We start from the raw sequence: 25114 nt of genomic DNA, 5'->3' as shown, positions 1-25114 counted from the left end.
AAAAAAGCATCCCAGCCTATTCTCTTCTGGAAGTATTTAGAAGCTCTTCTTATAATAGACTAATAGCCCCATATGCTTGCGTTCACTGCATGCCTTTCAGAGAAATAAATAAATTCTTAAGAGATATCTTGTTTTAAAAATCTTTGTTTAAACTATCATTCTGTTTCTTTAACAGGCAGCAATTTTCTACTGGTTTTTATACTAAAATATTTTTAAATCAAGCAGTTAAGGTTACAGTTAAAAATTGCTCATAAATTAACATAAAATCTGGAGACCGCACAGAATATAACTGTTTATGCATTCAAATAGCTTTCTAATATGGTAGTATGGCTACTGCTCTTCTCTAGAGATACAGCTGCAATTAGAGCTTCTTCAAAGACATTTTAATCCTGCACACAAAATATAGCAGCACATTACAAGATAACTACCAAGAATAATAAAACCAGCTTTAGGCTGCAGTAAACCAAATTCAGTCTGCAAATTCAAACTAGCAGGCACTTTACACGGGGTTTCTCCTTTATATCACAATATATACTAAGTTTATGCATACTGTAGACAATTCTGATGGTATACCTGACTATACACCAATTTCAATCCACTTTATCTCTTAATATAGCATAAATAATCTATTAGATAATTTGGATTATATAAAATTATGGTAAAATTCCCACTTCTCAATCACAGGGCTATAAAATTACTAATATAAAAGAAAATAATTCTAGAAAATATATGAATAAAAGAAACGGTATATAACCCCATGCGAATATTAAAATAAGTGATATATGCTAATTACCAAGAAAAACTCAAGTAAAAAAGCAAGAAATTGCAGTACACCCAGATATCTAAATATATGAATAAAACTCCTTTGACAACAACTCCCTCTACTTTACACTGCTCTTCTCTAGCTAAAACACTGCCCGTGCCTGGGCACATAAATTAGTAAGAGCTGTCAGTGTATTGTAACAAGTTCTGCATGGGATTTGGTCTTCAAGAAAGTTGAAGTGCAGGTTCTCATTGTAGTTTATTAAAGGAGCATCTTCTATTTGCATAATTTCAGGATGCATATACTTATGTATATCTATTTCTGTATATTTATGCTAGTATCAGCTCTCCTTAGCTTTCCAAGCACATGCACCAAAAATTGCACTTATTCTTAATGAATATTTATTCCTAGCACTAGAAATATCATATCCTGTGGCCTCATGGGATATAACCAAATGGATAAGCTACTCGCCATGTAAGGATATTTCTGCTGCTTCTGTTGCATTTATACCTGCAGTTGTGTTAATCACAGATGCATTTGATATCTCGTAATACGTTTTTGCAAAACCTGTTGAAACTAGGAGCATAAAGCCAAATAGTAAGACTGTGATAACTATGTTATCAAACCATCTTTTATTTTTCTTTGCGCTGATATGCCGGTTGTGGTACAGCAAAATAGCTGGCACAAGAATTGAAATGAAAGATGCAATAACTGCCCCGGATAGCTGTATAATAAGAGTTAAGTCTAGCCCAATAATAGCCAAAACTGTTGTAAGAGCAAATATAACAGAACCAACTACATACCTCAGAACAGTGTCACTCTCATTCTCGCTACCATCCAGGCTACTTTCTGTGTCATCTTTGTACACTCCTAGTCTTTCTTGTATTCTCTTTGGAAGACGCTGCACTGCTCTATAAAATGCATTGGGAACAGTTTCAGTAAAAAAGTCTTTGGCTGCCTGGGGAATCACATCTGCCAGTTTTTCTAAGAAGGGGAGTCTTTTCTCTCCATTGTTTTTGTATCTTACTGTGTGGCAGAAGTCCATAATCAGTGCTCTGTATGTGAAAGCCTGCCACATATACGAATTTAAGAGGATTATGCTAATTGCCAACTTAAACAGAGAGACAAGAACCTCTGTTAGAATATATGCAGTTGCAAAGGACATCTTTGAGGTGCTTGCAAGAGCAAGTGACATTGCAGAGAGTATATCACTGTTTACACCATTAAGATTATTTGCAAACACTAAAAAGTATCCTTCCACACCAACTATGAAGAATGTGAAGTAGACCAAGGAAGATGTTATAGCCATAGGATACAACATGCTTCTTTTGTTCTTTAACTTCACGCGGTCCAAATAAATAGGAATATTACAATGCGAGTTCAGCCCAAAGAACGCAGTTGCAATAGACGTACAGAAGTTGAATACTGAAGGCGTCTTTCCAATAACGAGAGACCTCCATACAGACGCATCTGGCATTTTTAGCTCAAAAACATTATAGAATATGACAAGAAGCGTACCCAAAAGAATAGTTAAAGACATAATGGAAACAGTTGCTATTAGCTGGATATACTTACTGTCCCCAGGCGACTTGTTTATGCAATACATCCATAATATGAATAAAAGTGGTACAGACAATACTGTCTGGATGTTCTTTATATAGATATTTTCCATGTGGAATATGCTGCCAAATAGAAACTCAATAATGCTGTAGATCCACCCCCATATGAGTGTCTGGTAGATCAATATTGAATTAGCAGACTGCACAATAAGTGAGAAGATCAGAATGCCCTGTATATATTTTGGCTTAAGATTAGCAAAACTTGCATATGTCACTTGCTTTATACCAGAAGAGGGCTCTTCTGCTGCCAAGTTATTTTTTCGCGTTCTGAAGATGCACTCTGTTATGCTGAGTATTCCTGTTACAGATAGAATAACAGCCAATACGAATGCCAATAAGCCCCCACCTATTAGGGCACTGTGAAGAAACAGAACTCCAGCCCCCAGCATGGAACTAGCTATTGAAAAGTATAATTTCCTGCCTTTTAAAGTACTTTCTGCACATTCTATCTGTGCACAATCCTGCACCATCTGGTCTTCTTCTTTAATCTCCTGCTCTGCACATAAGTTCGCTAGTTCATTATTTTTCTTCAAAAATATCTCTCTTCCATCTTCATTATATGTCATTTGCAAAAGAAACTTTTTGTGTTGATAAAGCCTTTATTAATAAAAGATAAATTATAGGTTGCTGCACTATGCTTAGAACACAAACCATAAGGACTGCATATATTGGACAAGATAGATTTCTTCAAATACACATGCATATTTGCATAACTTCTGCAGTGTTTATATGCATTGCTAGTTATACTGTGGCTCCAGTGTATAATTGCATTTTTTCTATCTAAAGGCATTCACTAATTCTTGGAAAATAAAAGATAGAATCTCTTTACTTTTAGTTTACAAGGGTGCTAGGTAAAGTATGCACATATACACTGGTATATTAGTATGTACTTTTATACTACATTTCCATTTGTAGCACTGTTTTCGCAGAAATTTATTTTATTCTGCGGGTAAAGTCAAGAGCATAGAATGCAATGTGTATTAATATTAATATAGTCCAAATTGAAGGAAAATAAATTCATGAACGATTTAAGAAAGAATAAAAATAGATGAACAGGCCAGAAGAAGGGTGATGGACAAAAGAAAATGCTTTCGTCCGGGATCGAACCGGAGGCCTCATCCGTGTGAAGGATGCGTGATACCACTACACCACGAAAGCACACCAATAATAAAAACCGGTTATTTTTCGCGCCCATGCATTTCTGCATAACAGGCGGTTCAAAGGGTCTTGGCGAGGCTCTTTCCAAGTATGTCTTGCTAATGAACCATGAGCTTACAATCATTGATAAAGTAAGGCCTTCTGTTAAGTGCAGGTATATCTACCATGACTTTGTGAGAAAGCTGCATGTGCCGATTGTCTGCGATGTTTTAGTCATAAACCATGCAACGTTCAATGGGTTTACAGAGTTTTTACGCGAAAAAAAAGAGAGTGTTGATGAATATCTCCATATTAACCTTCTCTCGCACATTCAGCTAATTATGCACTGCAAGTACTCTAGACTAGTGTATATTAATAGTGTTCTGAGCATAGCACCCTTTCCTCATGCATCTCTGTACTGCGCAAGCAAGGGATTTATGCACAACTTTTTAGAGTCTTTAAGACGAGAGAACGTGAATGTTCTATCAGTGTATCCGTATAAAATAGACACAGAAATGTTTAAAGAAGTTTGGTCTCCTTTTGCTTTAAAGAGAGATGTCATATGCAAAGATATTTACAAGTCAATTATAAGCAATGATACACATTTATATCTTCCTGGTATTTTTAAATATGCATATTTATACACTATGCTTCCTTCTTTCGCGCAAGACTGGCTTGTCGCAATTTTCTACTACATAATGGTCAGGCGGTGATTTCTTTGCTATTCTGCGAGTTTGATTCAAGGTGTATCTTTGTCTTGTGTGCTTGCATGGTCAGCCTAAGCGCAATGCATCTTTACTTTGCAAATACAAGAAACACTTTTACTAATTCATTTCTATTTAAATTTACCACATTCATTAATTGTCGTCTTAGTCTAAGTTTAGCACATTTATGGTCTGAAAGACAAAGACTGCATTCTCCCAGCTGAATATGCCCCAAGATGAACCCGAATACCCAGAATCAATTAGAGCACTTCAGCGCAGCCCCATAACAGAATATTAGAGGGAAATCATATGCTGAGATGAAATAGTTTTAGAAGCACTTTGTGCCAGCATATTATGCATCTATATAACCGGAAAAAAGACTTTTAATTGTGTAGTGTGCTATTCTATAGTGCTATCTTCTGCTTTGAATGGGGTCTTTTTCATGTACTTTATTTACTTGCTAATTACTGGATTCCACAGGATTATACTTGTACAACTTTATAAAACAACTCCTTTATTATTAAATTATCTACTGTGTTACTATGTGGCTGCTTCTCTTTGTACCAAAGTTCTACAGAATGTCTTGGCTAATACACAAACACACTTTTACCAACCTAAATACGCCTTGGTTTCCATCTACACCGTAAATAGGTCGTGCTACAGCAGATCATACTCCTTCTCCGATGACTTTATTACAATCTTTCCATCCGGCATGCGTATCTCCTTAATCCCAAACGGAAATGTCCTTTCAATCTGCCCATTTCCAAACTCGTATGTGATTATTGATGTGTTTATGTCGTATAAATACTTGTAGTTTTTTGTCTTGTTAATTACGTATATAGAGCCGTCTGATAGTGTGTACTTTATCTTATTTCCTTTTATTTCTTCTTTGCTTTTAACCTTTTTCTTAGACAGAACCTCTTCGTACTCAGCATTCAGTCTTTTTAGCCTATCTATCTCTTCCTTTAGAATATCTGTCACCCTCACTTCCTTTTCGTCTCTTATTTTTTGTATTAGTCTGTCAATGACCGACAGTCTTTCCTTTAATATGCCATCCATTCTTTTTATTAGCTGTAAAACTTTTAAGAATATGAACAGAAAGGTAGGAACTGTTACAGTATTAAAAAAAGACGAGATGCACTCAGTGCAGCAGGAGAATATTAAGGCGTCCATCTTCCTTTCCAATCTAATAAGGAGTTGCATTGGTCCCAGGGCCATGATCAAAATGGTTCTCACCAGGATAGGAACCATTGAGTTGACAAATGACGGAAACAGCATTCTCCGAGAAATAGAAATATCGCACCCAGTGATAAAGTCGCTAATTGAGCTGTCCAGGACCCAGAATGAAGAGGTGGGTGATGGAACTACCTCTGTTGTGGTTCTGTCTGCTGAGATACTTAAGAACATGGAGAGCCTTCTTAAAGAGAACTACCACCCTGTCTTCCTGTGCAATACGCTTAAAAAGATACTTGACCTTCTTCTGTCTAAAATGCGCAAGCATGCAATTGAAATTAGAAACAAAGAAGAGATGGTCAAGAAGATTGTAAGCTGTGGCTTGGGAACTAAAATAGCAAAGTACATTGCAGATTTGGACCTAGAAGGAATTGCCTTGCAGAGTGTAAACATGATCCGGGATAAGAACAACGAAGTTAACATTAAGAATATACGAATTGAGAAAGTGCCTGGAGGAAAACTTTCTGACAGTATGGTGTTTGATGGGGTTATAGTGCAAAAGAGCCTTCTGGACTATACAATGCGCAGAAAGATAGAAAACGCAAAGGTTCTTCTGATTGACTTCCCGCTTGAGTACAGGAAGGGCGAAAACCAGATGAACATTGAAATGCATGAGAGCGAGGTGTTTGGAAGAGCTCTTGAGGTGGAGGAAGAACAGATTGAAAAAATGGTTGAGCTCTTGGCCAGCTGTAAGCCAGATGTCATTGCATCCGAGAAGGGAGTCTCTGACCATGCAATTGCTCTCTTTAAGAAGCACGGCATTTCAGGAATTCGGAGAATAAAGAAGTCTGAAAACCAAAGAATTTCTCTTGCGACAGGAGCCCAGATAATATCAAGGGCTGAAGATGCATCTGTACAGGTGCTTGGAGTGGCAGGCCTTTTCGAGGTAGAAAGGGTTGGAGAAGACGAGTATTGCAAGTTCATTAAGTGTAAGTCTCCCAAGGCCTGCACAGTTCTTCTTAGGGGCCCATCCAGAGACATCATTAATGAGCTAGAAAGGAATCTGCAAGACGCGCTGGCTGTAGCCAGAAACGCGTACCTTTCCAAGTCTGTTGTACTTGGGGCAGGCTCAATTGAAATGACGCTTGCACATGAGTTAGAGATAACACAGGGCTTGACAGAGAAGGAAAAGAAGGTTTACATGGCAGCTGTAGAGGCATTGCGTGCAATTCCTGCCTGTCTGATTGCAAACAGTGGAAATACAAAGCCACTTGTGAAACTCCTTGAGCTAAAGGCACTTCACAGCAAGAAAAAACACAACTATGGAGTTGATGGAAATACTGGAGAAATCATACCATCAGAGATCTACGAATCCATCCTTGTGAAAGAGCAAAGCTTAAAGTCGGCAATTGAAGGCGCAATCATTATTCTGCGGGTTGATGGGATTGTAAAGCAGGAGTAGGCTCATTCTGGGTGCTATGCGCAGTAAGAGTTATCACAGAGTATTTAATCGTAAACTACCGCCATACTAGGACGTTTTTCTAAATAAATTGTGCTAATTAAACACTTTTATCTTCATACAGTGCAAATTTCTTGACTATTTGGCTTCTGTTGTGCACCATGTTTTTTATTGCATTATTATGCGTAGCATTGTCATCCTGTGAATTCATATAATGCCTGGGAAATTCTTCAATGCATATTAAAAAGAATAAATAGACAAAATCCTTGGAGTGGCTTATGCCTACCCGTGCAGATGTCTTTTTCTAAGAACTACTATAGGGCCTACTATTATTGTGGAATGCACATGTGCAGAAATATCATAAACCTTAACTGTTGCATGCCCTGCAACTTAGTCTATCTGAGCCTCATTTTATTCTACTCCAAAGATGCACGTATATAGTGCTTAATTGGCTGACGTACCTCCATATTGATTGTACAATTAAGACAATGCACTCTTAATAACAACCTGATTGATGTCCATCTGTCTAATCACCCTCTATAGAACACTTGTCTCTATGGAGACATAGCAAACAAACATTCTATGCATAAATAAAATTGGCCCTGGATTCCTATGAAACAGAGTGACCGGCTTCTTCCTGTAGCAAATGTGGCAGGAATAATGAAGAAAACCATACCCCAAAAGGCAAAGATATCAAGAGATGCAAAGGAAATGATGCAGCGAGCTGCCTCCGAGTTTATTGCATTTGTTACGTGCAAGGCACAGGATTTGTGCAAATTGGAAAAAAGAAAGACCTTGACAGGAGATGACCTTGTGCTTGCTGTTGAACACTTAGGAATGCCTCTCCATGCAGACGCAGGCAGAAGAGCACTATATAAGCTAAGGGAAGGTCACCAGAATGGTCAAGATACTTATATCCAAGAAACAGGCTCGCCAATACACTGGAAGCCATATGAGCAAGAATAAATTTCTATTTCTTACATATTCACCTTTTGCCCAGAAAGAGTACATGGGCCATTTTAGATTTAGCCATGCGTTATCTAGTTTTACCCTAAACGTAAACATTTTTGGCTAACTAGTGCTATCCTATTTGCTACCTGAATGCATAGATCCCAGCTATATTTTATGTTTGGCTATATCTACTAGCTGTGCAATATAATGAGACTTAACTCGCATATGATGTTTTATCATATACAGCTTGGATCTTTCTAATAAATGCCTAAGGTCAATGCAACAATTTAGTGCTTATTATTGGTGGAATTGAGTAAATATATTAAGATGCATCTTGGCCTTTACGATATTTCATCTATGTAGCTTTTAATTGTTTTTTATTCTTAATATAAAATAAATACGTGTTCTATAATTTTTTTATACTGCTAGTTGTATGCTTTAATATTTATTTAAACTTAAATTTACTAAAATATTCCTTCTATAATTGAAAATCTCTAGTATGCAGCATTGCGTTATGGCAGATAGGACATAACTCGGAAAATGCAAAAAACAAACTGATACACATAGAAGAATAGCTGCTCTATATGGTGCAGCTTTAATTGGTCCTTGGACTTTTAAACGTAAGAGAGCTGTATTCATATAAAGCCAAAATCACTTTATATCTATTGAAAGGAGTTAATCCGTGCATTAGAACATTTATACACTGATTTTTACGGCTCCAGCGTGTCTGTCCATACGCTGTTACTACATTTGCAATCTCAAGAATAGATCCAGTTTCTATAATGTTACTTAAAATTTCTGTCATGCGGGACGTGGAAATATCATCTCTGTACATTCTCCTGTCATTTCTGATATCGTTCATTCGGGCTAGTACATTTTTTGTTTTTGACTTTACGCATGCTAGACACCCAATTAAAAATAGCTGATCTTCTATATTAAGCGTTTGCTTATCGATTAGCACATTGCATAGAAAGCGTATATTGCTGTAGTTCAAGACTTCAGAAGCAGCATATTGGCATATATTATTTTCCAAATGATTAAATATACCATACCGATACTCACTCAGATATTGATCTGGCTGAATTGTCCCACTAGTCAACATTGTGGTTGTACCATCAAGACTCTGGTGTATATAATAATCAAGTATTATGTATTGGTCTAGTATATGCGACTTTTTTCTGTTGATATATGTAGAAAGGACGTACTCTACAAACGTATCTTTAGGAATCTTACTTATTTGGTACATCAATCTGGTATTTTCTTCTTTATCTTTATTTAGCTTTATAACTGGTAAACCAATATCTAGATAAGCTGTTTTTTTGTTTATCAGGTTGATAATTATAGGCCGCGCTTCTCTTCCATACGCATAGTAGATCTCTAGCTTTCCACATATATCATTTGCATAGTTAGGGCTGTTTAGCCCAAGAAATATAAATTTTACAAATATTTGTCTTTTTCTTTTAAGTGCATATTTATAATCATACCAACCGGCTAAGCCACTGCATGGAACACAGTCTCTTGAAAGAGAGGCAAAATAATCTGCTATATATTCCTCTAGCTCTTTTTTATATTCTGATGAATATTGGCTAAAAAAAGAAGGGCCCCTCACTATCATCTTGCTTCTAAAATAGTCTATTCTTTTTTTCTCTGCTGTGTATGTTCTTGTCAATCTTGCAATTATTGTAAGCATATTGAAAACACCCACCTTAATGCTCTTATTATCAAGGTTGGGGTCTCCATCTTTATTAATCAGTAGTTTTCTAACTACTTTAGTCCGTTCCTGATATATTTTCTTGGAAATTTTCTTTCCCGGAGCTATATGGTCTGAGTCTTTCTTTAAAATCTCCCTATTCGCTGTACTTGCTTTTATTCCGCGCTCTCTATTAAAAATATACCCAGTAATGTTTAATGGCAGAGAGAACACTTGTTCTACGTCTTTTAGTATATGGGGAATGTGGCCAGTTCTGTATACATTACTGTGCATGTCATATGCAAAGCAGCAGAACAAGCCAAGCACTATGTGTTCTATATCAGTCACAAATACCTCTGTTGTTAAGTACATATTGTTCCATATGTTTATATTGGCGGTTTTTTTAACAGAAAGCTCTTCAAGATCTGTAAATGGAAGTATTTGAGTTGGCTTTGAGTTCGCAATAATGCTTTCAATCTTCTGTATTTTATCCCAGTAATGGAGAGTGTTCGAGATTTTATCATGAGGAACAAAGCACTTTTTGAAAATTATATTTCCAATTTCTTCTTCTACATCGCAATTCTTTTTTTTTCCTTCTTCTATGTGCTCTTTCAGCATTCTGTATACTGTTTGGTTGAAGCTGATAGCCTCTTTTGTACTCTCCAGATAGTAGTATATGTACGATCGTATGAGATAGTTTGCACTGTAGATAAAACCATCCGTCCACAACTCCATCTTTTTATCAGGATCAATTGACGTTATAATACTTTCAAGTATTGAATTGCTCCTTTTGCTAATGAAGAACTGAATGACTTGAATAGCTTTTGTCTGCTTTTCAAGATAAAGATTGCATTTTGTACTACTTTTTTCTTGTTCTTGTTGAAAAGCAACAGACATATTAAGAGAAAAATGCTCTTCTTTTTCTTCTTTTCTTTGCTTCCATCCTACTTTTCTTAGTACTAGTTTTTTATTTGAGCCTTGAGAATCTTCAACATTCTCCAATAGCAGAGGCACCTGAATTCCCTCTGACAGCAGCAGCAACGAAGCAAGAATCATGTGGGCGTGGTCCTTTACAGGGTCACTTTTCAAGAATAGAGTAAAAGAATCCTTACAAGTTTCTTCCGAAAAGATACTTGTTTTTTTCTTAGGCGAGGGAAATAGATTGATCAGCACAGTAAAGAGGTCTATTGTCTCTTTTTTCATGTGATTTTCATTTTGATCTTTCGTATATGGCACGTCTTTGCTTGGGTATCTTGTAAAACAGTTGTTGTTTTTTTTATCAGATACAATGAAATACGTGTCTACATTTGAATAAATAAGTCTCTGCTTGTAAATAAAATCGGTTTTATCGTATATGCATAGCATGAGTGGGCTAAGCGGGCCATTCATACTCGCCACCCATTGTATTCCATTGTCTTCGTGTACTACTGTTTTTTGCACTTCGTAAGCTTCTTCAAGCTCCAGTATTGCACATACTAAACGCATACCCAATATTGCAAGTATTAAAAACACGTGTGCATATGGCCTTATGAAAAAGCCTTGGGTGTTTTGGGATGTCATGGGTTTTTTATGCATGCATATGGCTGTTTCTCTGTGCTTTTTATTATCATCTAAATACATATCTATTTCTGTATTATGTGAAGCTGTTGGGGCGGATGAGGCAGGATGGCACCCTGTAAAAGAGTCTGGTCTTGCTGGTGAAGCTTTTTTATTATATCTCTGTAGATGGCTTTTTGCATTAAAATTCAAGGCTTTTGTCCTTAGTATGGCATTAAAGCTATTTATTCTTGCCATATGTCTCTTTTTAAATATATTTTTTTAATTATTGTTGCTAGCTTAAGAAAACTAAAATAAAAATTGATTTGAAGTTATTACTATATTCGCCACAGACAACAATTATATAATAGTGAATGATATTATTTTTATATTCAAATATATTTGCTTGTATATACAATATGCTGCGTTTTATAGCAGAATGGTGTACATATCACCATATATTCTATTTAGTTCGGCTAACTTGCAAGTGCTAATAGATAAAGAGCTTTCTCTATCTATTGCATGACTTATTCCTAAATATACAAACTAGCTAGAGTGTTTTCCCAAAAAATATTACAATGTCCAAACTCATGTGTTTCCCTACTACAGATTATTCAACGCTCTTGTCTAGGCAGAAGCACTCTAATGCACACTTCTATGCTTAAACAGTGCGTCTTCTTTCTATTACTCCGCATCCTTACAGCGGGCTAATTATTTTTGCTTTTTATATGTCTACAAAAAATAAGCTTTTTACATGTAGTATATACAGCGCGAATAAATATTAAAAGGAAGGGTTTATTTTTGATTAAAAAGAGAAGAGCACAGGAAAATCAGAGAAATGACATATTTTAGAGACCCTTGAAGGCATGGGAGGCATGAAGACGAGCTTAGCAGAAAGAGATAGCTGATGTCAAGGGATATTTAAAAAACACAAACCAGACATTACACTAGTATTTCTAAGACTCCCAAGCGGATGGCATTATAACTAAGAGATAGTTTTCTGGAATAGAGTGTGCTTTATTTAGAGCTTTGCATACACCCTTGCAACAGTAATGCAGGAATCTTTATTTTTACAAATATCTCTAGAAAGATTTATACATTACGCCATAGAAGCAGAAGTACCCTAGCCTGGAAATATTTTCTGAATAGTAATAGCATCATGTTAAGTAAAAAACTTTTATTTATGCAATAGGAATGTTTTATTAGTGTTCTTATTCGGAGCTTGTTTTAAATATCCTGTCAAGATCTGACTTTTACAGAATTGCATCTATCTTTATACACAGAGTCTGACTTCAAAGTAGTGAGTTTCCAGAATGGTTTGTTCATTATGCTTCTATGAATTTATTCTGCTATGTAACACTATTAAATTATTTTTCTTGAATGTTAACAAAGCTATTTTCTTTTGATATATGAGACCCTTTTCACACTCTCATATGATTATACACTTATGCTCTGGATGTATGTATTACCAAGCTATTTTGCATATTAGAAATGGCATAGCCAGCCAAAAACTATCTAATCCTCAGTATACATGTTGCTTTCATCAGCCTATTACATATGCCACAATATAAACTATATTTTGCACAGCTACACCGTGCTATATTGCGCTTTGACAGAATACATTATGCATTTTAATATATGATATAGATAATTAAGCATGACAGGATCAGAAAGAAAAATATCAGGCAATAGATATAAATATAAGAAGGGCTTTGTAGAACATGCAGAAAAATATAAGAGAATGTTCAGAAGATATTGAACTAAACTGGCCGCCTTCTGACCATAGGTCTATGTATCAAATACAAGAAGAACCTCATGGTCAAAAATATCTATGGGCTATTTTTATTATGGTGCTTGTAATTATAAGTTTCTTGATAGCAGTCTTTGCAACATTATATGCAATGGATATATGGCCATTTGAAGAAACGATGTCTACAAATAGCACAACTGAATCTAGCTTAGCCTTAGCCAAAGATTCTATAGTGAAAAATGTATCTAGTGCACTAGAGAATACTGATACTAAAAAAGCAGTTTACAATGTAACTGGTTCTGTGGAAAATGGATACAATATTACACAACATGTGGAGAAAAATGTCTCTAGCACAACAAAGATTCTGCCTACTACACTAACAGATATAAAAGCCACTACTGTGGCATCAGGCACAACGACCAATGCAGAAGCCACTACTGAATTATTAAGTAAAGGAGTCACTGACTCCATTATAGCATCAAGCGAAGGTGTTACACAACCTACTGAATTATTAAGTGAAGGTGTTACACAACCTACTGTAGCATCAAGTGAAGGAGTCACTGACTCTACCGCAGAAATAAGCGAGGGTGTTACTCAAACCATTACAGCATCAAGCGAGGGTGTTACTCAAACCATTGCAGCATCAAGCGAAGGGGTTACTGATCCCATCGTAGTATCAAGCGAGGGTGCTACCCAACCTACTGTAGCATCAAGCGAGGGTGTTACTCAAACCATTACAGCATCAAGTGAAGGGGTTACTGATTCAACTGCTAAAATAAGTGAGGGAGTTACTGATCCAATTGTAGCATCAAGCGAAGGGGTTACTGACCCCATCGTAGCATCAAGCGAGAATGTCACTCAACCTACTGTAGCATCAAGTGAGGGTGTCACCGATCCTATTGCAGCATCAAGTGAAGGTGTTACACAGCCTACTGTAGCATCAAGCGAGGGTATCACTGATCCCATCGTAGCATCAAGTGAAGAGGCTATCCAACCTACCAGTACAAAGAACATAGCTGTAAGCCAAAGTAATAGTGATGCTGTAAATTCTACACTAACAAGCGAGAGTGTTATTGACCAAACTGTAGCATCAAGCGAGGACGTTACTAAAACCATTGCAGGATCAAGCGAGGGTGCTACCCAACCTACTGTAGCATCAAGTGAAGGTGTTACTGAAACCATTGCAGAATTAGGTGAAGGAGTTAATAAAACCACCGCAGAAATAAGCGAAGGAGTTGCTAAAACCATTGCAGGGTCAAGTGAAGAAGCTGCTAACTCTACCAGTCCAAAGAATATAACCGCAAGCCAAGGTAACAGTGATACTGTAAATTCTACACTAACAAATGAGGGTGTCACTGACCAAACTGTAGCATCAAGTGAAGGTGTTACTGACCCTACCAGTGCGAAGAATATAACCGCAAGCCAAGGTAACAGTGATACTGTAAATTCTACACTAACAAGTGAGAGTGCTACTAACCAAACTGTAGCATCAAGTGAAGGTGTTACTGACCCTAACAGTGCAGACCAAGATTTCTTAAATAGTTTAATTGCTAAGAAGAAAGCTAATTGTGATAGTATAGCAAGACTTAAGACAGAGAATGCACAAATAAATAATCGTATAGGCAATTCTAGCAAAAATGATACTCATGCCTCGAAACCCAAGATCAATGATAATGTTCTGACAATGGATTTGAACCAAAACAATACAGCTTATAGTACTGGTGCAGTCAAGCCTGAATTATCTATGCCAAAAAACAATCTGTCTTCTTCTACTATGAACAATCCAATTTAGCATACAATTGATGTAAGGCATGATGCTAACTATCAATCCAAATCTACTATCCTAACTGGCCTGATGGAGAAAGGTGTCGATTCTATGGTATCTATGGAATATACTACTTTTAATAGGAATTTCTCGACTACATAGTTTTACTCTTATTCTAATGCAAAAAGTAGTTTTTAGTGCGTCCGAATAAAACAACTGAGCTTTAAAGGCTTTAGCTTTTGTTAGTTCCTATTTAAAAGACCAAATACACGAACTTTGGGTTATATTTAAATAAAGCGCTAAGCTATTTATTTCTTTTGAACTTGCTAGGTCTTTTTGTCTTAAAAAGTCTTTTTATTTTGTGACTCATACTATAATTCTCCTGCTAGAAGAAATATTTACATAGCTAAATATTTCAACTTCTCTAACGAAAAGATCTAGAGCATCCGTAATATAGAAATAGTTTTGAGAGTACCTGCCTGCCTAGGAAGCCTTATACATAATTGCAAGAAAAATGCAGAATCCCACACATGCTAATCAAAAACCAGACGAATAACACTATAGTAAGTACAAAAGCTCGGCGGTACACTGCAACCACCCATTCACATAAATATACTAAAGATTCTTTCTTAAACTCAGCCCCTCTACTTTACACTGGTATCCTCTAGCTAAAGCATTGTCTGCACTTGAGAATCACATCAACAATCAATTATGTGTCTTTTAATGACATTTTAGCTACTTTGACATAAAGTACAAGCTAGTAATATTAATATTGTTTTTCAGCTTACATCAGTATCCAAAAAACTATTTTCTATATTTCAGCAAGCTGGTTTTTGCTCTTTGAAATATTAGACTTGGTCATACTAACCTTGGATATAATTTATTTTTCATCGTCTGCAGAGTATAATTAACAAGCCTTTGTAAAGTAAACCGCATGAAGCTTAAAGCAGTTGTTGGTTTTCCTTGCCTTGAGGGCATGAAACCTCTCTTCGGGCTAGAAATGTAGGTTGGTATTGGCCTTTGCCTTCCTGGTTTTTGCTGTAGGACAACACGCTACAAGGGTCTCTACTTGTTTTATTTGGCTGCAATCAAGTGATTGAATAAGTAATATATATTGCTATTTGCCTTAAGTTATCTAATAAGATTATGCTTTCATGGCTCCACTTTAATAGGCTTCTCCTAACGGCCTATAAATAGAGGATAAGAAATAAATTAAGCTGAGTTTAATATGACTAAGTCTAATATTTTGAAGAGGAAAACTCAGCTGTATGCTCAGATTAACAACTGACAGATTGTCTACTGCTGTTTTTTTTTATTTCCACGAAACAAGATACAAGTGACTCGACCTTATTCGAAAGAATCAGTTGTCTGATTGGTCTAAATAGTATTTAGAAGAAGAAAATGTTTCATTTAAACCATTTAAACAGATCGAGAGTTAAATAAAGACAAAGTTTATAAACAAAACCTTCTAAAATAACAATTTGCACTATGGTACAAAAGCTTGTCAAAAAATGATCAATTGATATATAAAGGTTTATTAATTAATAAAAGACAATAAAATCACAGTGATAAGGCCCTGATAATAGCTATAAATAGGAGAATGGACTTTATAAAAAATGCAGTCAAGAGAAATTGAAAATAGTGCCTATGTTGATTTAAATTACAGAGACACTGGAAAAGAATCTACATATCAATTACATGAAGATTCTTCAAACCAGGGATCTCTAGTGAATAAAATATTCAATAACCAAAGAGCAGCTTGTGTTATCATAATAATATCCTTCCTTGTAACTGCAGTTGCAGTATCCCTCGTGGCACTATATGCAATGGATGTATGGCCAATGGGTAGTGATGCATCTTTAAGTTCAGCTGAAGCTACTATTACTGATACTAATAAAAGTGCTACAAACGCATCTAATACTACCCAAATAAGAGACAAATGGATTTCTTATGTAGGCGATTTAGTGCCCGGTGGAGTAGAGGGGCTGAAAAATGCTACCTTGCCTACAGCCGACTATACGACTATACAAGAGCATACTGAATTGACCACTATAGCAAATGATATCACTACTGCTCCTGGCATTACTTTGGGCACAGATCAGCCTGGCTTTACAGACTTTAACCAATACACCACCTATGTAGATGATACGGTAAAAGTGCAGAACTATGCTACAAGTGAAAATATTATAGATTCAACTATAAAAGCTACTGAGTTTACTTCTGTGGAAATGGTAGACAAAGCAGCGAATGTATTAGACTATGATAAATATAATGAATCCTCTACTGTGGCTAATTTAAGAAGATAGATTAATACAGTTTATAATGCTAATTGTAGGTCCTTGGAAGTAATTAGGTCTTTATAGCGGGGATAAGCCAGCTTGTCTAGCATGTAACCACTATTAAAGAAGGCCCGCACTTTAGTCCAAAGATGCCAGTCTTCTACTGCCAATAATTACATTAACATGAGAGCTAACTCTTTTTTAATAAAAAAATCTATTTTATTGTGCTATAGCCAAATAATTAAACTTTAAAAATACTGGTCGCGCCGAGTTGACTATTCACTTGCTTCTATTTTAAGTGTGGTTAGAACATATTTACATTATATTCTATCAACTGCATACGTGCTAAAAATAAACAAGATTAATGGCACTTCTAGCACAAGAATATACATGCAGTTATACGCTAATAAGACTTCTTTAAGGGCAGTATGCGTTGACCTAGACTAATACCTCTTCTCTTGAAGACCATTTGCAGATAATAACACTAATAGTTTAAGCCCGCATACACATGCGATATATTTATATTGGGTGATTTTAAGAAAAATATATTGATCAAAAATCAAGCAACCAATAGAAATTCCTTACAACCGCCCCTGAGTTTACTCGTTACTATATATTGAAAATGATTTATTTTATTTACTGAAAACGCGTTATTCTGTTATTTGGATCAAGGCAACTGGTCTTAATCAGTGTTCTAATGATGAATATATGCAGAGCAGACATGACATTAGATGAAATGGAAGCCACCCTGCAGTTTGAAATTGCAACACCTATAAAAATAAACCCATAAGGACCTCTTAACTTCCATCTACCAGAAGATGGAGTGCATGTACAACAAAAGATTCTTTACTCCAAAGGAGAACCAGATATTTGGCACAACAAAGGCTGAATTTCAGAGGGAGTGGTGCAGAGTCGTGGCAGACCTAGATGAGCCTAGAATTTCATACACTCTAATATGAAGAACTCTATTAAAAACCTAAAAATGTCAAAAGAACATCTATGCAGCGATGAAGTCTCTAATGATAAGTTTAATGCTCTTATGCACATATATTCCTCAAGCACTACCACAAAATGTTATTACTAAGCATAAAAACTCTTTTAGCTAGCATTTTTTATAAATTGCAATAAAAGCTTTTCAAAGCCATTTTCATTTGAATACTAAAGCACTATATGTACTTTGTAGCATTTACAAAGAAGAATCAGCCTATACCGTTAAGAAGTATTAAATAGAGGTAATATTCTTTGGGCAAGAAATCCTTATTCTTCTTACCATAATATTCTTTAATCCGCTTTCTATAAAACAATTTAACCAGAGCCTCATAGGACAGAGTATTTAGTGCATAGTATATCTTTTCTCTGCCAAGGCTTCTTTCAATATATACTTAACAGAAGAAAAGTCATGACTTATGCCACATCATTATAAATTGTGCAAGACTTATTTCTCTCCATAACTTTTTACACCATGCACAAAAAGTCCTGTCATTTATACCAAGACTTAATCCATACCGTCCGTAAGTCTTGCATATTCTGACCAAATACAACACAAATCCATTACTTAGTCCACACTGTCCATAAGTCCTATCACAATTTTCAAAATATATTACACTATATACCATAAATCCTGTCATATTTATTAAATGATATCAGCCGCACTAGCTATCTCTATAGCACTGTGGGTCTTTGGGAATATAGCATATGCCCTCTTCTCCCCCTTGAATGTGATCGCAGTGTTCACCTTCTTTGGCTTCACAGCGTATAGCATCTCAATGGCTTTTTTAATTTCTGTCTTATTTGCAGTTAAGTCACAGACGAATATTATCGTGTTCTGTTTTTCCATTAAGCGCATTGCCTTTTCTGTCTTTGGTGCGTACTTTATTATATCTTGGGGTGTTCTTTTGTTTATTTCCTTCATCCTTTCTTCTGGTGTTGGATTCTTTGGTGTTTTGAGCTCGTTCTGAGACAGTTTTATGGAGTCCTTGTACTGTTGCTTCATGGGGGGTGAAAAAAAGAAAAAATAAAAATATGCCAGAATATACTACGGTACGTGTAGAAAGTTCTGGGTAAATTGCGAGGACTTATTACATACGGTGTAGAATGTTTTGGTGTAAATTTTGTTGTAATCGGTTGTGTTTATGGTGCACAACTTAATACACTATGTGTAAAAAATCTTGCAATATTTGCCATTACTTATAGTACATTATGTAAAAAGTTTTGCAATTTATGACAAGACTTAGTATACGTTGTGTAAAAAGTCTTGCACCAAGTGGAAAAGTCTTTTCATTTATTAATATAAAGTGGACGAGGCCTTGTTCAGGGTATTGTGAAATACGAATAAATTGTTTATATAGCACATTACGTCTTTTGCTGTTTGTAGAAAGAGTTAGGCCTTGCCAAAGTGGAATAGACCCCCCACAGAAGCAACCAGCCCCATCCATTTCTGGGGCTTCCATGGCGTAGTTGGTTATCGCGTTCGGCTGTTAACCGAAAGGTCGTTGGTTCGAATCCGACTGGAAGCGTTCTTTTTTTATTGCCTCAAAATTATTTGCCCATGACAGAAACTTTCCAAAAGATCCAGAAAATCGGCGAAGGCACTTACGGTGTCGTCTACAAAGCAAAGGAAAAAACAACAGGCAGAATCATAGCCTTAAAAAAGGTCAGACTAACAGATGACAGAGAGGGTGTCCCTGCCACCACAATCCGTGAAATATCCCTTCTCAAAGACATAAAGCACAAAAACATCATTGCCTTGCACCAAGTCGTGTACACGGAGAATAAACTCTACCTCGTCTTCGAATACGCTGAAACTGACTTGAAGAAATTCCTGGACACTCTAAGAATCGAAAAAAGATCACTCTCCCCGGAGAATGTGAAAGCGTTCGCCTTCCAGCTGACATCTGCTCTTTCTTACTGCCACTCCATTGGAATCCTGCACAGAGACTTAAAGCCCCAGAATATCCTCATCACGAAAGATAACCAGCTGAAGCTGGCTGACTTTGGGCTGGGCAGAAGCGTAGGCATTCCTTTGCACACCCTCACCCATGAGGTAGTCACACTGTGGTACAGGGCACCAGAACTGCTTCTGGGGGCCCGCAATTATTCCACAGCAATTGACGTCTGGTCTTTGGGCTGCATAATTTACGAATTAATTGAATTGAAGCCCCTCTTCCCGGGAGACTCAGAGATAGACCAGATATACAAGATATTCCAGGCTCTGGGCACCCCCAACGAAACAGTCTGGCAAGGAGTCACCACCTTGAAGAACTTCCAGGTGGAGTTTCCTGTCTGGAATAAAAGTGCTATAAAAATAACAGATCCGCAGCAGAATCAGTTAGTCACTGATATATTGGTGTATAATCCTGTGGATAGGCCTTCTGCTGTGCGATTATTGCAACATCCTTACTTTCTGAAATAAACCCTCGTATTTGCAAACTTTATTTATGAGCATTAAGAAGCTGAAGTTATTTGGTATACGGGCATTCACTCAGGAACAGCCTGCTGCCTTGGAGATGCATGCGCCCTTGACACTAATTGTAGGGCACAACGGCACTGGTAAAACTACAATTGTAGAGGCCCTAAAGTACGCAACAACAGGAGGCTTGCCTCCTAACGCCAGAAACGGCGCGTTCGTGCACGACCCAAGGATCTCGCAAGAGAGGGAAACAAAGGCCCAGATTATGATGAAGTTTACGTCTTGTGCTGGGGATGAGTATATTGTGGTGCGCGGACTATCACAGACACTTGGTAAAATTAAGAGAGAAACAAAAACAACTGAGAGCGTGCTTTGGAAGGTGGAGAGAACCGGGAAAAGAATGATATGCAATAAATTATCAGAAGTGGATCTGGAGGTGCCTATACTTATGGGCACAACAGGGCCAGTTTTGGAGAATGTCATATTTGTGCACCAAGAAGAGTCTGCATGGCCATTCAGCGATCCATCTGCTGTGAAGAAGAAGATAGATGGAATATTTTCATCCAGCAGGTTTGTTAAGGCAATTGATGCACTTGTCTCCCTTAAGAAGGAGAAGTCAGGTGACCTGAAAATATTAGAGTGCAAATATGAAGGACTGCAGCAAAAGACACAGCATAAGCACGTTATACAGCAAAGGATAGAGCGTATTGTGGATAGGCTGAAGCTAGTCAGGAATATGTCGCTTCTGGGAAGTGAGCGCATGAAACAGGCACAGAATTCCTTAAAGGAGGCACAAGTGAAATACGACCAGGCGCTTCTGTGGGTGCGGCAGAAGGAGAAAGCAGAGTCTGAGCTAGCTGGGCTGTCCACTAAGGAATTACTTCCTGGAAGTGTAAATGACTTGGAGGCGCAATTAAAACGCACAGAATGCACATGGGATGCAGATGAATTGGCCCATGAAGAAAGTGTTTTGCGGGTAGATGAAGATAGAGTACTTTTGAGCATCCGTAAATTTGAAGAGCTTAAAGTGGTTGTCTCACAGAGCAAGATAGAAGTGGATGGTCTCTTACAAGAGAAAATAAAAAACACACAGAGCATCCTGGAGAAAGTGAATGCATCCAGGGCGCACCTGCATAGAGTATGCAGTGTGCTAGCTGAAGTAATAGATGAAATAGGCAAATTACAGGACAGGGCGTGCGATGGTGTATTGGATGCAATTATGAGACAAGTGGATGGAGTACTCCAGCGGGATAGAAATATCACAGAAACATGCGCATTAGTAGGCACACCCTTGGAGGTAGAGGCATTAGTTGATGATGAAATGGGGTGCCTAGAAGGCGTAAAGGGATGGATTTGCCAGATTGACAAGATACTTGATCAGAGGCTGCAGAGGAAAGAGTCTTCTGTTAGGCTAATAACTGAAGAGATAGGTGTGCATAAGGAGAAATACAGAAATATACAGAACAGAGTATCTGAGATACGGAATATTATGGATGTAGATTTGGCAGAGGCAGACACATCATTTATCATGGAGATACAAGAGAATGAGGATATCCTGAATAGAGTGTACACTAAGAAGGAGTACAACAAAGATGTAATATTCATGGAGATTGAAGAAATACAGAGAAAGCTAGATGCATCTTTGAAGGAAACTGAGAAAAGAAAGGAAAAAGAGTTCTTGCAGGAAGAAATAGCCAGGAAAGAGAAGGAGCTGGAGTACATTGCATTCCCATCGGATATAAAGAGAGGAATGTCCTTGCAGGATATTATGGAACAAGAAGATGCACTCCACCAAAGAATATGCACATTAGATGGAAAGATAAAGGAGATGCAGCAGAGCCATCAGAAGAATATGCAGAAGAAGATTCTGGAGGATGCAAAGGAAATAGCATACAAGATGATAGATCAGAAGAGAATCCAGAAAGTACAGGATATATTAGAGAATATATCAGGAGAACTAGTAGTAGATCAGGTGCCTCTTACTAAGCTGGAATTGCTGCAAAGGATCAAGGAAGGCTTTAAAGTGAACCTACAGGCGGAGATGGAGGATGGACTGTCTGATGTAATTGAGGCATGGGGGAGTATTTCTGCCTCTGAGAAGATATACGAAGAGTTCTTGAGTCGTGCAAACGAAGGGTGCCCCTTCTGCAAGTCATTTATTAGCACGGGTGTTTCAAAGGGCCACATCCAGAAGATTAAGAATATCTTGGAGTGCATAAAGGCAAAAAAGGCAGAAATCCAGGAAGAAATGGAAATTGAAAGGGAAAGAAGAAACACCAGCCAGAAAGAAGTAGTCTTAAAATCACTTATAAATGAACTGTCTGCACTTCTGGTTCACCAGGTAGATCGATCTGGTCAGAGTGAAGTTGATGAAGCGAGAAGAGTGGAAGAGTCTCTTGCATTACTGGATACTTTTAATAAGAATATGTCTGCGATAAAGAACATAAGAGGCAAGTACCAGGAGATAGAGTCACTTAAGGAGCGGGCAGCAGGAATATGCTTAGTGAATGAGTGCTACAATGCAATCAGCCAGATGCACAAGCAGAAGATGGATGACTTGCAAGAGATTGAGAAATTGGAGCAGAAGGAGCAGGAGTATTATAATGACTTAGAAGAAAGAAAGAAGGCATCCCGCGATAGAATAAAGAACATTGAAAAAACACTTGAGCAAAGGAATAAGTACAGGAAGGAGGCAGTCTCATTGGAGAAGGAAAGTGCATCCTTGGAGGAAGAAAGAAAAAAGACAGAAGCCATATTGCAGGAAAAGACAGAAATGCTTGCAGAAATAACACGGCATGAAAGAATTTATTATAAGGCAAAGGATACCTTGCAGGCAATTAAGATACCCAGCAATAATCTAGTGGAAATGACCTCATTAAAGGAAAGACTCTGCGAGATATTTGCGCGGATTGACGTTCTTGCCAGGAAAGTATACACAGAAGAGCACTGTGCAGCAGAAGATGCACTTAGAGAGAAATTGCATGAGATTGAGCAGAAAAAGGCCTTGGTTAACAATAAGCTTGCAGCTGTGCTGGAGATGCAGGCGCATAAGCAGCTTATTAAGGACTCTATCCGGGCAGCAATTCTTATGGAGAAAATAAAGGAATGCACTGCCACTCAAGGAACACTTGACTGTCTCCAGGAAGAAATTCAAAGAATTGAATGCAGTCTAATGAAAGAACAGAAGACTATTTCAGAGTGCGCTGGTGAAGTGTATAACTTGGAGAAGCAGAAGGAAGAGGATGAAGCAGATATAAAAGTGCATGAATCTGCAGAGTCTGATGAGTTATCTGCATTCATCATGATAAAGGTCTTGAAGGAGAGTATTTCTGACTTGGAGAAGTACATTCAGAGCGTGCAAGCTGCAATTGTCAGGTACCATGCGGAGAAACTTGCAGAGGTCAATGCGATCATTAAGGAAATCTGGTGCATAGCGTACAAAGGCACAGATATTGATGAGATAAAGATTATTTCGCACATGGATAAGACATACAGCTTGGTTATGGTTAAAAATGGAATTGAAATCGACATGCGCGGGAGAGTTAGTGCGGGACAGAAGGTTATAGCATCGATAGTTATACGCCTTGCGTTGGCAGAAGCATTTAGTGTGAACTGCGGATTTCTAACTCTTGATGAGCCCACAACTAACTTGGACAAGGAGAATATTGCAGGCCTAGCAAAGGCACTTTCCTCAATTATTCAAGCCAGAAAGGCAGAGGGAAACTTTCAGCTGCTTGTAATCACGCATGATGAAGACTTTGTCCGAGAGCTTCTTTCAACGGAATGCACAGAATACTTCTATAGGCTGGAAAGAGATACTATTGGGACCCCAAGGATTGTGCAACTTTCCATATACGATCTGTAAATGAATGTCTTTTCTATTCAGGCTAGGCTGAGTCTGAATTATACGAGTGCATGCACATGAATCTAAGTGCAATGTAGAACTATCTACTCTCCAGGAAGTGAATAATTTATAGCAGAGACATGCACTATTATTTATTAGATCATACAAGAATAAAGGTCTATATCTATCTTTGCACGTACCCTTTCTACTTTAGAATTCATTAAAATACATGAACTGTTGGTTTTCCATAATGGCCCAGCTTTTTCTTCTGATGCTTGCTACAAGTTCATAAAATGCTTTCTTCATGAGAGAGCTGGTATCTTGTTTTAAAGTATAATTCGGGTTGTATCATATGTGTTTCTTACTTCTTCTCTTGCATACAAATGGGATGGTTTTTGGTTTTATCAGATTTCTTTATTTTCGTTTGCTTTCCTTAAAAATTGAAAATACAGATGTGTTCATAGATATATCCTTGCATGGAGACTTTAATTTTTCAATTCCAATAGAAAACGCATGCAAACAAAAGGAAACACATAAATACATATTAGAACAATCTACACAAAACAACACAGCAGATATTTAATGCACAGGATGCAAACTGCAATTTTAAGACATATGTTAAAACTGTATCCAAGAATATGAATAAATTTAAGCAAGTAATCAAATATATACACCCGCACATGCAAAAGGATCTTTGCTAAATAAATCTAAATGCGAATAAGCTGGAGAAGTGCACGTGCACTTAGTGCTATCACAATCCACAGAATACTCTATATATATTGGATATAATCTGGTAAGCTGATATTTAATATTAAGTTAGCTATTTATATAACAATATACAGTATGTCACTATACACTCTATTATAGCAATTATTTTGGGATGTTACAGGAATATTCACACATTGTTTTCTAAAGGCATTCCCAGAAAAAGCTATAAAGCTGTCTTAGTATGCTATACTGTGGTAAATGTACTATACATTAATAACTATTTATTTAAAGAAAAAATATTCCTGCTATGCAATTCTGCAGAGCACT

At 37.2% G+C, this 25114-nt stretch overlaps 11 protein-coding genes and 2 non-coding genes across 13 annotated transcripts; 8 read left to right on the top strand and 5 right to left on the bottom strand.

The window, feature by feature from the left end:
* Positions 1-1226: 1226 nt before the first annotated feature.
* On the bottom strand, positions 1227-2948 carry NESG_02146 (uncharacterized protein; the record flags this gene model as incomplete). The annotated part of the gene is made up of 1 exon (XM_053049756.1): positions 1227-2948. The coding sequence occupies one exon, from the start codon at positions 2946-2948 to the stop codon at positions 1227-1229; it is 1722 nt and encodes a 573-aa protein (XP_052903927.1).
* A 520-nt stretch (positions 2949-3468) lies between these two features.
* Positions 3469-3540, bottom strand: NESG_02145. Its single transcript has one exon. It is a non-coding gene; the product is annotated as a tRNA-Val (tRNA).
* A 35-nt stretch (positions 3541-3575) lies between these two features.
* On the top strand, positions 3576-4232 carry NESG_02144 (uncharacterized protein; the record flags this gene model as incomplete). Its single annotated transcript, XM_053049755.1, has 1 exon — positions 3576-4232. One exon carries the CDS (start codon positions 3576-3578, stop codon positions 4230-4232), a length of 657 nt encoding a protein of 218 aa, XP_052903926.1.
* A 648-nt stretch (positions 4233-4880) lies between these two features.
* NESG_02143 (uncharacterized protein) lies at positions 4881-5282 on the bottom strand (the record flags this gene model as incomplete). The annotated part of the gene is made up of 1 exon (XM_053049754.1): positions 4881-5282. The coding sequence occupies one exon, from the start codon at positions 5280-5282 to the stop codon at positions 4881-4883; it is 402 nt and encodes a 133-aa protein (XP_052903925.1).
* A 31-nt stretch (positions 5283-5313) lies between these two features.
* On the top strand, positions 5314-6858 carry NESG_02142 (uncharacterized protein; the record flags this gene model as incomplete). The annotated part of the gene is made up of 1 exon (XM_053049753.1): positions 5314-6858. One exon carries the CDS (start codon positions 5314-5316, stop codon positions 6856-6858), a length of 1545 nt encoding a protein of 514 aa, XP_052903924.1.
* A 609-nt stretch (positions 6859-7467) lies between these two features.
* On the top strand, positions 7468-7821 carry NESG_02141 (uncharacterized protein; the record flags this gene model as incomplete). The annotated part of the gene is made up of 1 exon (XM_053049752.1): positions 7468-7821. One exon carries the CDS (start codon positions 7468-7470, stop codon positions 7819-7821), a length of 354 nt encoding a protein of 117 aa, XP_052903923.1.
* Positions 7822-8401: 580 nt separating this feature from the next.
* Positions 8402-11290, bottom strand: NESG_02140 (uncharacterized protein; the record flags this gene model as incomplete). The annotated part of the gene is made up of 1 exon (XM_053049751.1): positions 8402-11290. The coding sequence occupies one exon, from the start codon at positions 11288-11290 to the stop codon at positions 8402-8404; it is 2889 nt and encodes a 962-aa protein (XP_052903922.1).
* A 1589-nt stretch (positions 11291-12879) lies between these two features.
* On the top strand, positions 12880-14574 carry NESG_02139 (uncharacterized protein; the record flags this gene model as incomplete). The annotated part of the gene is made up of 1 exon (XM_053049750.1): positions 12880-14574. One exon carries the CDS (start codon positions 12880-12882, stop codon positions 14572-14574), a length of 1695 nt encoding a protein of 564 aa, XP_052903921.1.
* Positions 14575-16163: 1589 nt separating this feature from the next.
* On the top strand, positions 16164-16853 carry NESG_02138 (uncharacterized protein; the record flags this gene model as incomplete). Its single annotated transcript, XM_053049749.1, has 1 exon — positions 16164-16853. One exon carries the CDS (start codon positions 16164-16166, stop codon positions 16851-16853), a length of 690 nt encoding a protein of 229 aa, XP_052903920.1.
* A 1606-nt stretch (positions 16854-18459) lies between these two features.
* On the bottom strand, positions 18460-18819 carry NESG_02137 (uncharacterized protein; the record flags this gene model as incomplete). The annotated part of the gene is made up of 1 exon (XM_053049748.1): positions 18460-18819. The coding sequence occupies one exon, from the start codon at positions 18817-18819 to the stop codon at positions 18460-18462; it is 360 nt and encodes a 119-aa protein (XP_052903919.1).
* A 449-nt stretch (positions 18820-19268) lies between these two features.
* NESG_02136 lies at positions 19269-19342 on the top strand. The gene has a single exon. It is a non-coding gene; the product is annotated as a tRNA-Asn (tRNA).
* A 32-nt stretch (positions 19343-19374) lies between these two features.
* Positions 19375-20238, top strand: NESG_02135 (uncharacterized protein; the record flags this gene model as incomplete). Its single annotated transcript, XM_053049747.1, has 1 exon — positions 19375-20238. One exon carries the CDS (start codon positions 19375-19377, stop codon positions 20236-20238), a length of 864 nt encoding a protein of 287 aa, XP_052903918.1.
* Positions 20239-20263: 25 nt separating this feature from the next.
* On the top strand, positions 20264-24100 carry NESG_02134 (uncharacterized protein; the record flags this gene model as incomplete). The annotated part of the gene is made up of 1 exon (XM_053049746.1): positions 20264-24100. One exon carries the CDS (start codon positions 20264-20266, stop codon positions 24098-24100), a length of 3837 nt encoding a protein of 1278 aa, XP_052903917.1.
* Positions 24101-25114: the final 1014 nt, after the last annotated feature.

This window comes from Nematocida ausubeli (assembly GCF_000738915.1).
Source record: "Nematocida ausubeli strain ERTm6 chromosome Unknown supercont2.5, whole genome shotgun sequence".
Classification (NCBI taxonomy): Eukaryota; Fungi; Microsporidia; genus Nematocida; species Nematocida ausubeli.
This window is presented reverse-complemented; position numbering and strand designations above follow the sequence as displayed.